Raw genomic sequence first — 12,902 nt, forward strand, 5'->3', positions numbered from 1 at the left:
CTCAATTATGACAACAATACTCCTCATTGTGCTTTAACAGTAAACTACTATAATAGTGTGTTGTTTATAGTATGAAGGGAGGCAGTGGTTTGTGTTGTAATATTTCCATCAGATAATTTAGAATAAAAGATTATCATAGCAGTGTACAGAAGTGTTTTGTCCAGCTGCCTGAAACATTAGATAGGAAATACCATTTATGATTACTGTTGAGTTAAATCGAATATTTAATAACTAATTTATTCATCAGGTATTTCTCTTGACAATGACCTATTTACCTCATGATCATGTGATACTTAACATAACAAAAACATTGGTAGCTCTCTAAAGCCCATTTTCTTTTAGCTCAGTTTTATCCTTGTTTGATTCCTTTCGACGTCTTCCAATTTTGTCCAGATTTTGTTATAAACTGCTGTGCCTAATGAAAGGGAATAGCCATCTCAAACGGACTCAGATGACACTAAGTATACAGGCCTAAATGTGGGTCATGGATGGCAGACGGTTTCGGGTGGAGCCGTGGAGCTAAAATATAACATATAATAAACTTTTCGACAAGTCTGGATGATCCGGGCGGGGCCCAACAGTGCCCCCCTCAGGCCCACCCAGGTCCTGCACCAGATGGGGGTCCAACAGCTCCCCCCTCAGGCCTACCCAGGTTCTGCACCAGATGGGGGCCCAACAGCGCCCCCACCCGCCCACTCAGGTCCTGCATCAGATGGGGGCCAAACAGCGCTCCCTTCAGGTCCACTCAGGTTCGGCAACAAGTCTGGATGGTGAACAGCGCCCCCTTCAGGTCCTATCAGGTCCTGCACCGGAAGCAGCTTCCTCACAACTATATTTTCAAAGATGGCGGCGCTGGTTGGTAAGTGATGTTTTGACTAAAATCCTAAGGTATTTGTTCCAATATGTCTATGTTTTATCAACGTGATATTTAGAGGCTGTGCACATATTCTAGATATGGATGTTTTATTCGTTGTATGTCCGCGTCAGAAGCCTAGTTTGCCCGGTTTCCTTCACTGCGCAGGCTGACCTTGCTACGTCTGTTAGCACCAGAGGCTGCTTGAGTAACGCTACACACACTCAGACCTTGTATAATCACACAGCCTTCACGTCTGAACATAATAATAAATTAATTCAATGTGCTTCGAGATAGAATGCTATGTTGTCTCATTGTGCTTTTCTATTTAACTGTCTTCCCATGTAAATGTCATGGTATTCGATATTGACTGGAAGTAAAAGTGCACCATGAACCTTGTGTGTTACTGCAAATGCTTTGACGTGTGCTCGTCAAGTGCAATGAGAAATGTTATGTTCTTAGTCAGTTGTTTGTTATAATTCTTGACTTGGACCTGTGATGTCATGCTCGAAGTAAATTTTACTCATCCAAAAAATCACCCCCTTTTCTTAAATGTCTTCATCACCTTTTTATGAATGATATCCTTCACAGGTATCAGTTAAAAGTTAATCTATATGATAATGAATCAAGATATGTACACAGAAATATTTTGTGAATAAAAAAAAGGAAAATCTCTTTAAAGACAGCTATTTGTTTAACTAAATTCTTACTACATGGTCTCCTCTCTCCCTCCCAGCACCTCGCCTGGCCTCATTAGGCTGCTTCTCAACAAGGTAACTCCAGGCTAATCCTTTCTTTGATTGAACTCAATCCAACTCCCTCACCCTATGAATGCAGAGTTTATAGAGCTGATTGACCTTTTATTCAGTATGATTCAATGCATTGGGGCTGTATGGTCACACTCTTTGTGTATTAGTTAGGGTGTTCGACTCCTAAGCCAAAGAGTTCTGGTTTCGATCCCTATTGTCCACCGCCTGCCTGTAGGAATCCTTTATCTTAATTCACTTTAAGTCACTCTGGATAAACGTATCTACCTTTAAATGAGTAAATATATAATCTTCTCGGTTCCAGGTCTATTTCGTATTTCGCCCTCCATCATCAGAAGTGTCTGCACCACAGCGCTAAAAATGAGACCGCCACTCACAGGTGAGCTCGACAAACCCCACCCAGCCCTCTATTCCAACCAATCGTACTGGTCCTTTCTCAGAAGGCTCAATGACACTGTGTTTTTCACGTGTGTTTTGGTCCAGTATTGTCGCGGTGAGGGAGAAGAGCACTGCACTGGCTGCTGCCAAGCCCACAGCCGTAGCCAGCAGCAAGGGGGAGTACGTCATCACCAAGCTGGATGATCTGGTCAACTGGGCACGCAGGGTGGGTGCCTCCTCTTCTCTCAGGCTCAGCCGGGATCTCGTGTTCGATAACATTTACATGTAGGGCATTTAGCAGACGCTTTTATCCAAAACGACATACAATAAGTAGTCAGAAGAAGAGAAACAACAATATATCTCTGTTGGTACAGTAAGGATGTTCATAGAGACTAAGTGCCAAGCACAATTGCTAGGTTAACCCATTCCCCGTATACAACAAAGATAGGTAGGATGTTCACTACACTCCCTTTGCCTGAATGAGCGCTTGTCTGCTCTGCAGTATGGATCAGGCACAGACGCTGAGCATGAATGGTTACTGTTGAGTATTCAAAGCTTTCAGATTGGATAAGATGGATAATACAATCATCCCAGAGTTATGTAAGAACAGCAGAACACTGAGGCCTGAGCAACAAGGCTAACACCAACTTACTCTTTAACGACTTGCATCTACAACAATTCACTTTCAGTCGCTTTGGAATAATGTGTCTTCTAGCGATTAACTAGTATATTACCGAAGTAAGATGCACTTTGAAAGCCTGCATTCTGTGGTTCCAAGAAATGTAGGGGCTAAGGCATGATTCAAGGCACACCAACTTCAAGTTGTTGGATGGAGTGGCAGGATTATGAAAAATCGTGTGTGTGTGTGGGTGGCATTGTTCACAAAAATCCACATACTGCAGACAGTCAAAAAACAAATATGACAGACTATCATTTGTCAAATTATTTATTTAAATAAATTATTATGCAAATTGCGTAACATGGAACAATTAATCCTTAATAAAGCATAGAATCCTTAACGGAACCCATAACGTATCATCAGGATTATGTACCGAATCCTAATGTCTGGGGTCTGTGCCCTGGCTCTCTGATGGCGGACCACTGTCAGCTCTGCTTAGCGTGTGGCGTTGACGTCTCCTCCTTCCTCCCAGAGCTCCTTGTGGCCCATGACCTTCGGCCTGGCGTGCTGCGCGGTGGAGATGATGCACATGGCGGCGCCTCGCTATGACATGGATCGCTTCGGGGTGGTGTTCCGCGCCAGCCCCCGTCAGTCCGACGTCATGATCGTCGCGGGTACGCTCACCAACAAGATGGCCCCCGCGCTACGGAAGGTGAGGGCAGGGGAGGTCATGTGACGCGAGTGGCATGGATGGAGACCAGGGTTGGGCGCCATGTTAACGTTTAACAACCGGCCACTGTTGGCACCACAACTGGCTTGCTGCCTTATTGCTACATGGGTGGGAAGTGGGATTTTTTGTAAATGCAGTCATTAAAGAGCTCGTTGCGATGCACAATGCAACACCCAATATTGTACAAAGTCGGGTTTCCTGCTGGGTTTACTGTAGTAAACATTCTTACCTAAAGCATACCAAAATGTGGTTCACTTTGGGGCGGATGGAGACCCCCGTTTTCATGTTTTGATGTTTTTATGCTGTCTGCACCAGAGTTCCTCTGAGTGTCCCCCCCACGCCAAACAAACAGCTGTATTGGAGGAAACGCTCCATAGTTCGATTAAAATGGAGCAGATATCTCAACCAATGTCACTGCACTTTTCGTTCATCTGTGGTTGTAAAAACAACCACAGATGGACTCAGCGAATCGCCAACCCTAACGGGGACAGGCAGATGAGTGTTTGGGGTAGTGGAGGAAAGTGTATGGGAGAATTATATCCATATGACACATAAGTTGAGTGGAATTAGTGTTTGCAGTGTTCTAAAGCCTTCCTAGGGCTACAGTATGCCCTATATTAATGCAGAGCTCCACCCTCTCTAAAGAGAGAACAGGTTTTTTCAAGAGCTAATGTAATGTACAATCTAGAAGAAAATTGGCGGTACCACCTCAAACACTGTTAAGAGAGCTTATCTCTATTCCATAGGCAAGTCAATACTACAAAGAGAACAGGTTCATGGAAATTGAGGGATTCATTGTGTTTCGCAAGAATCCAGTGTGGGGTGAAACTATCTGAAACAGTGGTCTTTTCCCCGTAGGTGTACGACCAGATGCCGGAGCCGAGATACGTCATCTCCATGGGAAGGTAAAGCAGCTCTGCAGCTGTATGCTGACCTTCCTGACCCTTCCCCCATGTCTGCTGTTCCAGCTCCCGCTGTGCCGGGTCTTATCTACACAGGGTCCTCCAGCCGGCTTCTTCCATTCCTTTACAACTCTTTGGCAATCAATCAACATTTGTAATCATTGGCTGACCGCCTGAAAAACGTTTGACTTTTTTTTATCAATTCCTCTTGTATCTCACTCATTTGTCTTTTATACACTTTATTTTAGACTACCTGTATACTACCACTCATTCAAACTTGTAGTAAATGAAAATTATATTATATATTCTTGTTCCTTTAAAGGGTCAGAGCTGCGTTATGCACTCATTAAGGTCTGTTTATGGTCCCACGTTCACGCAACGCAAGGGGGTTACGGACCCCTTACGTCCTTGCGTCAACATGCGCCTCCCAAAAAATGTAACCTTCCGTTGAGGCGACGAAGCCGCAAGGGCTGTGATTGGTTCGCTCACTAAAAGCCAACGCAGGACCATAAAGGTTCACGACTGCGACGAAGCGTCTGCGTGGTCGTTGCGTTGTGTGAAAGTGAAACCATAAAGAGCCCTTAACTGTCCGAATGTATTCACTATTGTAGTCATTGTTGACACACAGGTTGTAAGATAAGGGGTAGTATTGAACTACTGTTTTATCTTTAGCTGCGCCAACGGAGGTGGATACTACCACTACTCCTACGCCGTGGTCCGAGGGTGTGATCGCATCGTACCCGTCGACATCTACGTCCCAGGTAGATTCACCTTACCTCAACACCCAGAGCCATTCACGTTTAAAAGAACAGAATTCGTGACACTTCTGTTGCCGGGCGAATTCTTTCCTAAGCAATTTGAGCAAAAACTATTTCTACGATAGGGAGAAATTAAGTTTATTCTAGACTGAGATGGACTGTTTATTCTAGACGGAGATGCAACACTATATCAGCCAGAATGTGTTTGTATGGTAGATTGCGTGGATGTGTATAATTGGATTTCCTTGTCCCCAATCTGCTGTTCACCTGCTATGCATGATGACATACCGGTATCAGCCAAGACATTTCTTATTGGTCTCTCCCTGACTCCAACCTAGCCATGTGTTTGTGTGTCAGTACGTTTCCAAGAGAAACGTTAAAATAGACAGAGAACAAACTGTAGGACACAGTGTCTTTTTCATAGGTTGTGTTACTAGGCAGCCTGTGTAGAACCAAGATTTTCTTTTTCTAAAATCATAGAAAATTGTTTGCTGCAATTTACTTTAATTTTCAGTCCAGTAAACATATGTCACAATAATTTTGTGTTTAGATGACTCGTTTGATAAACGCAATGCCAAAATGTATCTGATGACGCAACTGGGTGTGTTCCCCTCTCCCACCACCAGGGTGCCCCCCCACGGCTGAGGCCCTGCTCTACGGGACCCTGCAGCTGCAGAAGAAGATCAAGAGGGAGAAGAAGATGAGGATCTGGTACCGGAAGTGAGCGGGTGGCGGTGTTGCCGTGTGTACATGTTTCTTTCTGCGAGGTCTGCTGTCCTGGTGGGCTCCTCATCCATGTAGAGATTCACTAATTAACTTTAATAAAGTCGTGCTTGTCAGTTACCTATAGTTGTGTCTGGGTGGTTCATCGTTAAACAGTGAACTATGGTTGCACAATGGATTCTAACGTGAGATTTCATTATCATTCCCAAATTACGTATTACTTAAATTACCAAACCAGTAGATAGTACTGCTGTTTATTTGTGTGTATATGTATATATCTGTATATCTATATAGATATACGTGTGTGTGTGTTCAGCTGTGGTCTGAGTTATGACTCCATGACCTTCAGATCCACCCCCTTTTCCTATGATCCTGGTTTAACCGCATAGTGGTAGATGGTTAAACCCTACAAAACGTCATCTTTCACTAATGAACAACAATAGGTTCAATAGGTAATTTGCTGTGCCTGTGTTTGCATCAGCCTCTCCTAGTGATGGCACACTTCATCGTGACTTTGATCAAGAGTAGATTATCTATGCCTCTGACATAGGAAAACAGCGTTTTGTGCATGCCTGAAGAGGGAGGCTGAAATTCTTTGACGGTGGACAGCTGGTAGTTATTTGTGAGTCACTTGTATTACCAATTTGAAAATCAATGGACAGAGCATGTGTCCTGTTAAAATAATTTATTTTTCAATTGAATTCAGTTAATAGGTCGCCACCTCCACTTCATTTTGATGATGCTCTATGAAACCCTTATCTCCACACATTAGCAAACTTTCTCTGCTCTCCTCCTTGGCTAGAAGATAAGACGGTGCATGGGGTTCACTCTCAGGAAGTTAAACTTCAGTTAACATTTGTGTCAGAATATGTTAAAATATCTCCAGAGAGGCAAATGCAGGGGCCTTTTCAGTTATTCATTGTTTTTTTTGTATGGTTATGAACATCCATAATTAAAGTCGCAATGTGTTACATTTTTACTAGCTTGTACCCTTAAATAACCTGGACATATCTGTGGTCAATAGTAATTGGTGAGGGATTTCAATAATATAATCAAAATCCCATCTAGCTGATATATTCTATAGACTTTCGTTATTATTAACCAAATACAAGTGGCTTCGAGCATGAGTTCATACTTACGTTCATATTATACATTCATGGATTGGGGGTCATGGAGAAGATTCATTCAGCAATATCAAAATCTAACCAGATTAAAAAAAACTGAAGCTGGTCAGTGTGGTTTGGAAGGACTTTACTCTTTAAGAATGGTGGGAGTGATCATCTTGTTGAAGGAGTAGTATTTGCATTCACTTGGGGCTACAATGTCCATGGTGGTGGTGGAAATCTTCTCCTTCTTGAACCCGGCATCGAGCAGATGGGACATCTGGGTCTCCTGGAAAGTCATTGAGGAAGCAGTTTAATCCAACAGGGTGTGTGTGTCAATTCACTCCATATACCTTGGCTTTTTCTTAGAGAAAATATATGTTCTTATTCAATGTTGTTTTTTTTGGTGTTTGCTTGGTAAAGCGTCTGAGTACCTAGAAAAGCGCTATTTAAACCGAATGTATTATTATTATTAGACCGGCAGGGTAGTGGAGTGAAAGAGAGGGAATGGCATGTGGCATAGGAGTGCTTGTGTGAAGCTAATCTGGGTTCTAATCAGTCAGAACACGATACATTTACAGGTGTGCTCCACCACCACGGCTCATTGAGGGGACCGACCTGGAACATGGTGTCGATGTTGTCGAACTTGGCCTTCAGCAGGTCTCCCCAGGATGTCAGGTTGCAGTAGGTGAGGACGCCACCGGGCTTCAGCAGCCTGTGGGCGTGGGCCTGAACACAACAGACACGCACAACATCCAATCAAATCACCACCGCCAACGTTTGGTCAAGCCTGATTGGCCCGCATGGTTAAGCTGAATGATCACTGCTGAATCACAGGTGAGTGGGGGGGTGGTGGTCTTACCCCAATGAAGTCGAACTGGTGGGTGTGCCACTTGTCCTCAGAGAGGGGGTAGGTGTCGTACAGAATGCCTGTTGGAGAAGAACAGTTACACCGTTAACAGACTCCACGCAATCAGACAAACGTATTTAGAGACACTATTATCTGGATTCTTGTTGTTTTTCGGTCAATCCCATACCGTCAAAGTGGTTGTCAGGCAGGGTGGGGACGACCTCCTCCCAGAGGCCTTTCAAGGGGACAATCTGTACAAAAGAAAGCAGTTACATTGTTATTCTTAGAGTTATGCACTGGTGAGGCCACGGACAGTGCTAGGAGAACCACACTGGCTAGGACCACACACTCTACTCCACCTTGTGTGGCTGGGCCTTGGCCCACTCCTGGAGCCGGGCGAACACGCCATCGTTGCACTCGATGATCCAGTGTTCCTCAATGGGGAACGACTCCACCTTGGTGGCGGCGATGGCCATGCCAAACCCAATCTCCAGAACCCGGCCCCCTGTGGGACGGAATGAACACACCGCATCAGCACAGGCAATGGAAGAGTTGTCTTGTTTGGGATTGGTAGCCATTCATCATGGATATGGACTGGACCGTTCACATCCATGATGGATGGCTAAAAATGAAAGAAATGTGGGGAGTGCCCATAAGGGGACATTTGGTCGTAAACACGTGACCCTTGCAACAGTCGAGGGGGTTATTCGAGTGGACGAGGAGCGAATGATATAAATAGTTCTGGTAGTTACGCCATTTCTTTGACCCTAAACTCATAGAAGTTGTGCATTTGCACGCTTCTTTGCACATAGTCTTTGCAAGTGTTCATGCAATGTCGCGAAGTAAAAGCGATTCGGGGACGTGTAAGTGAACCCATTAATCTCGTGTCACGGACTGTAAACAAAAGAAAACTATTTCCTAATTAATATTCTCGTCGCGTCGAGTTGAACTTTCTTTAACCCTTGCAAAGCAAACGGCGTCTTCTCCGTGGTCTTTCATTCACACACATGGGCCCCCGTCGTGTGCAATGTCTTCGTGGGTAGAGCAACACCTGCCACCAACACTCACCCTCCTCCACGTTGCAGCTCACAACTTTTGACCACCCTACGACAGGCACTCTGGGAAAACACTTGAAACTTACGCAATTCTAGTACTTTACGGACTTTACGTACTAAAAACTGTGTGTTCCCCATTGCATCGCCTCTATGGTGGTGACGGAGGGTCTGTACCTTTGGACGACGCTACGGTCGCTAGGGAGTGCATGTAGGGAGTCTCCCAGCGTTCCATGACGGGCTTGCCCAGGATCTCCAGGTGGGTGTCCGCCTCGTTGTACCCGGCGCTGGCGTCATGCCACCCCTGTTTGCAGTCCTCTCCCTTGGTGAATATGGGCGCTGCGGTGGTCATTGTTGCTGCTGCTGCGATTCGGTTCTGTTTTCTGTCAAATCTGCGGCCGGGTCTGTAAACGGGGTAGACTCCTTAGTCCACTCGTTTGCAAGAGGAGGGACTCAGCCCTGGCAGCCGCGATTTATAAGGGTCTCAGAAGTGCTGACTGGGCTCGTCGTAACGTCAAGGGGCGCTCACCAGGGGTCACGGTGCGCCCGCCTTCGAAGGCGCAGACTGACTTTAGACCTGCTCACTGCATTGGATATTTGAGTGATTACAGGTCATGAATACAGGGTATTCATGTCCCCCTTTCACTCATAATCCGTTACATGGGTTAAGTTCCATCCTGATATCTCTTAGATTAACTCTTTCCAAGAACTGTCCCAGGGAACCGGTTACTTGTCGATCGTAACGGAACAAGTTCACAACAGCTGTCAAATGCCAGCTTGGAAAGGTCATGCCTGGATCCCAAAAAGCACCCAAAAGCCTTCAGCTGTGGCACTATAAGTTAAAGGATTTCTCTTTGAGACGCTAATGTTTTTTTAAAATTCAAAAGTATGCCTATAGGCCTACACAGGGCCTAGGCAGGGGGGGGGGGGGGGGGCACACACACACACACACACACACACACACACACACACACACACACACACACACACACACACCTTACCTCTGGGAGTACAGGGCTTTGGGTCAATCTGATGGGGGAGAGTGAGGGGGAGAGAGAGAGAGAGAGAGACAGTTTGTGAGGGAGAGAGAGAAAGGGAGTGTGTGATTATTATGCCCATTCACATTTAGTATATATATATATTAACGTATCTATTTATATTTAGATATTCATACAATTTGTAATTTCGGACTAGGGAGCCCTGATGCAAAACAGAGACGGACAGCAATACCCATGAACAAACATTTAATGAGGGGGTAGTATGAGAATAGGGAAGCAAGCAATCAAAATCAAAAGCAAGCAATAGTGGCAGGCAGTGACTGGCAGTGGACCCAGCAGGATGACTAGGCAGGCCAGGCAAGCAGGACCAGGCAGGCTGGCGAATAGGTGAGCTGATAACCGGGCAGAACAGGTGGACAGGTAGACAGCGAGATGGCTGGGTCTGGATCCTAGTAAATAAGGAATACTAATATTAGTAACATGTAATAATAGTGCTTGGCAGGTGTGAGTTTGTTTGTTGTTAATTATTAATAGTGGGAAAGTATAGCCAAAGCCATATATTATGCAATACATATGCATTTTACATAAAATGAATTAACATGTATTTAATGTTTGATTTAGATATTAATGGAAAACTTACATTTATAGATGCTTTCTCCTGGCTTTTGATGAGGTGAAGTCCTCGATGATGTCATCGAAATCCATGGAGGTCGTCGACTCATTCTCAATTGCCAACAAGGCAAATTCGTTTAGTTTGGTTTCCCTCATTGTAAATCTTATGTACGTTTTCACCCATAGGGAAATATGGAAAAACAGGGAGAACCACCTTTTTTTAATAGGCAAAACCACCTTTTTTTTAATGTATTTTTATTGCTCTCTGTCTGGGGCCCCCTAGTGGCGAGAGGGCCCTAGGCCTAGTTGCCTAGTTTGCCTATGAGTAGATACGGCCCTGGGCCTACATGTTTTCAAAAATAATATAACTAGGCCGATATGTATACAAAAACATAACATCATTTAGAAATGTGGATACAATGACCATTCAGAAACATTCAAAAATGAATTCCATTCAGCTTAAAGTTTTTCACAATTGCTTAAACACATTTCCTGATAGACTACCTCACTTTCTCAAAACCCTAAACACAAATTTCAAAACTCACACACAAAATGCTAAATCCTACACTTCTCTTGCAAAAGCACACTTTGCCTTCAAAACAGTGTTAACTCTTCACTAATGCTTCACTATGCTTTTGCATGTTGAGTGTTACACTGTCACCTGTTGGGTGTAAAATATTACCATCTAATGTTTTTAGGTACACTCAAATAGAAAACAACACACAATACTTTACAGTAACAACAAATACTGTATTTGTATCCAAAATGTGCAGTAAATCACAGCAAACAGGATGAAAACGGGATGAAATGAACGAGATAACAGAAAATAGGCAATACTGTAAACAAAACATCAGAATGAATGAATGAATGATCGAATGAATGCATTTTTATTGGTCGTAACCAAAGGGTAGGGCAGAAGCTTCAGCTTATATCAAGCCCCCCCTTCTCACATTTTTAAGAGTAACAAACAAATGTCATACGTACAGTGTGTTTGCATATACATGCATACACTTACCTACATATATACATACACATACCCATAAGGGTCAATACTTATATCCAGTACATTTCCACCATAAGATGGATAATATCCTAAATAATGATGATGATGATCATCATCATCATCATCATCATCACCATTATCAACATTCTCATAGAGTGATACTACTCAATGTCTGTACTTTAGTGTCATGTCTTTCTTCTGTGACCCTTCTATAGCAAATTGCAGATTGCTAATTGCACAACAGCCTTTGGAGTTTAGAAATGTGATTGGATGTGATTGAAATGTGATTGGAGTTTAGAAATGTGATTGGCAGTGTGTTCTGTGTGAACACCAAGAGAGGGAATTCAGGAAGAGTGTGCAAGATATAGAGAATTGTCCATAGTGTTGTGAAAAATGTATGGTTTGAAATGGGAATCTGAGTCTAAAGCAGAAAATGTGCTTGGAGTTCAGCAGAATTTGTTTGGCAGTTGGTACATGAGTTTCAGGTTGTGCACATTGTGTCTGATGTTCAAATTAATGTGTTTAAACAATTGTGAAAAACTGTAATAAGTCTTGCATTATCTTATAACACTTAGCTTTAACAGCCGTTAAGAACAGGACAAGACTACATCTTAATGTGTTTAAGCCCACCCAACGTCCCAATACGAAAACCCAATATGACATCAATATTGCGTAGGAGTGCAGTATTGTAATGTAAACAGTTAATGGTTTATACTTTTCCCAAATAAATTACATTTACTTTCATTACTCTGCATTCATAGATTTGTGAAGATCCTTCCAAAAGACTGTGACAAAGAAGTAGGAAGATTAAATAACAAACCCTATACTTAAGTCTCTCCGTTTACTACCTTAGGCAGCTGCATCCTATCCACGGAGGCTAATAATATCAGGAAAATACTCCAACAAACTCTAGAGAGCAAGGCAGGGTAGTGCAGCTTTGAGGGTGTTTAACCCAGCACAAAGGTACTGGCTCAATCCTGTATTGAGCAAGACTCCTAAACCCTACCTGCTTATTAATAATATTTATGAACTCACTGTCACTTTGTGAGTCACTTTGATAAAAGTGTCTGATACATGACTAAATAGTAAATGTTTTTTACTACGGAATCACCTCTCTAATGCACACCATTAACTTAATTACAAGTCGAGGCATTTAAATCAGTGAAGACCTCTTAATCAACCCAGAAGGACAACACACGGCAGACATAAACACCTCAACGTGCATCTCATCTTTAGCCATCCTCTGGGACATGCATTTGCATTTTAAAGCTAAGTTGCTCCTTATAAAAAGGATGCTTATTTTATAGTGGTCCTGTTTAGATAGTTTAGATAGTGTGAGAGCATGGCATTAAGCCTGCCCAGGTTTGGGATTCGATTCCTGCTGGGCTCCCATGTTAAGATATGGATAAACTCATTATCCATATCTGCTTTAGATAAAGAGATGGTGTATGTTTAGTATATTTAGTCTGTTTTGTTCTATTCACAGAGTACTGGTTGTCTCAATATCTGGTTCTCCATAAATGTGGACAACGTTTATTCATTCGTGTTATGTTT

General features: G+C 43.3%; 2 protein-coding genes across 2 annotated transcripts; one reads left to right on the forward strand and one right to left on the reverse strand.

Annotated features, from left to right (window-relative positions):
• The first annotated feature begins 812 nt into the window (after positions 1-812).
• ndufs7 (NADH:ubiquinone oxidoreductase core subunit S7) lies at positions 813-5,850 on the forward strand. Its single transcript, XM_084472446.1, has 8 exons — positions 813-859; positions 1,590-1,626; positions 1,925-1,999; positions 2,104-2,224; positions 3,150-3,329; positions 4,206-4,252; positions 4,922-5,010; positions 5,634-5,850. The coding sequence occupies exons 1-8, from the start codon at positions 844-846 to the stop codon at positions 5,729-5,731; spliced, it is 663 nt and encodes a 220-aa protein (XP_084328572.1). The 5' UTR covers positions 813-843; the 3' UTR covers positions 5,732-5,850.
• A 550-nt stretch (positions 5,851-6,400) lies between these two features.
• On the reverse strand, positions 6,401-9,195 carry gamt (guanidinoacetate N-methyltransferase). Its single transcript, XM_084472672.1, has 6 exons — positions 8,913-9,195; positions 8,043-8,188; positions 7,871-7,934; positions 7,696-7,763; positions 7,452-7,562; positions 6,401-7,122 (listed from the first exon to the last, which is right to left on the reverse strand). The coding sequence occupies exons 1-6, from the start codon at positions 9,085-9,087 to the stop codon at positions 6,982-6,984; spliced, it is 705 nt and encodes a 234-aa protein (XP_084328798.1). The 5' UTR covers positions 9,088-9,195; the 3' UTR covers positions 6,401-6,981.
• Between the last annotated feature and the right edge of the window lie 3,707 nt (positions 9,196-12,902).

This window comes from Micromesistius poutassou, assembly GCF_964030765.1.
Source record: "Micromesistius poutassou genome assembly, chromosome: 9".
Taxonomy (NCBI): Eukaryota; Metazoa; Chordata; class Actinopteri; order Gadiformes; family Gadidae; genus Micromesistius; species Micromesistius poutassou.

What these genes read in the sequence shown, in the direction of transcription:
- ndufs7 (XM_084472446.1), top strand. An exon ending in AATGAGACCGCCACTCACAG is followed by an intron (nt 2,000 to 2,103) that starts GTGAGCTCGACA and finishes GTTTTGGTCCAG; the next exon opens with TATTGTCGCGGTGAGGGAGA. An exon ending in TGGTCAACTGGGCACGCAGG is followed by an intron (nt 2,225 to 3,149) that starts GTGGGTGCCTCC and finishes CCTTCCTCCCAG; the next exon opens with AGCTCCTTGTGGCCCATGAC.
- gamt (XM_084472672.1), bottom strand. Translation starts at nt 9,087, where the DNA reads ATGACCACCGCAGCGCCCATATTCACCAAGGGAGAGGACTGCAAACAG. An exon ending in CCAAGGCCCAGCCACACAAG is followed by an intron (nt 7,935 to 8,042) that starts GTGGAGTAGAGT and finishes TCTTTTGTACAG; the next exon opens with ATTGTCCCCTTGAAAGGCCT. An exon ending in ACATCGACACCATGTTCCAG is followed by an intron (nt 7,123 to 7,451) that starts GTCGGTCCCCTC and finishes ATGACTTTCCAG; the next exon opens with GAGACCCAGATGTCCCATCT.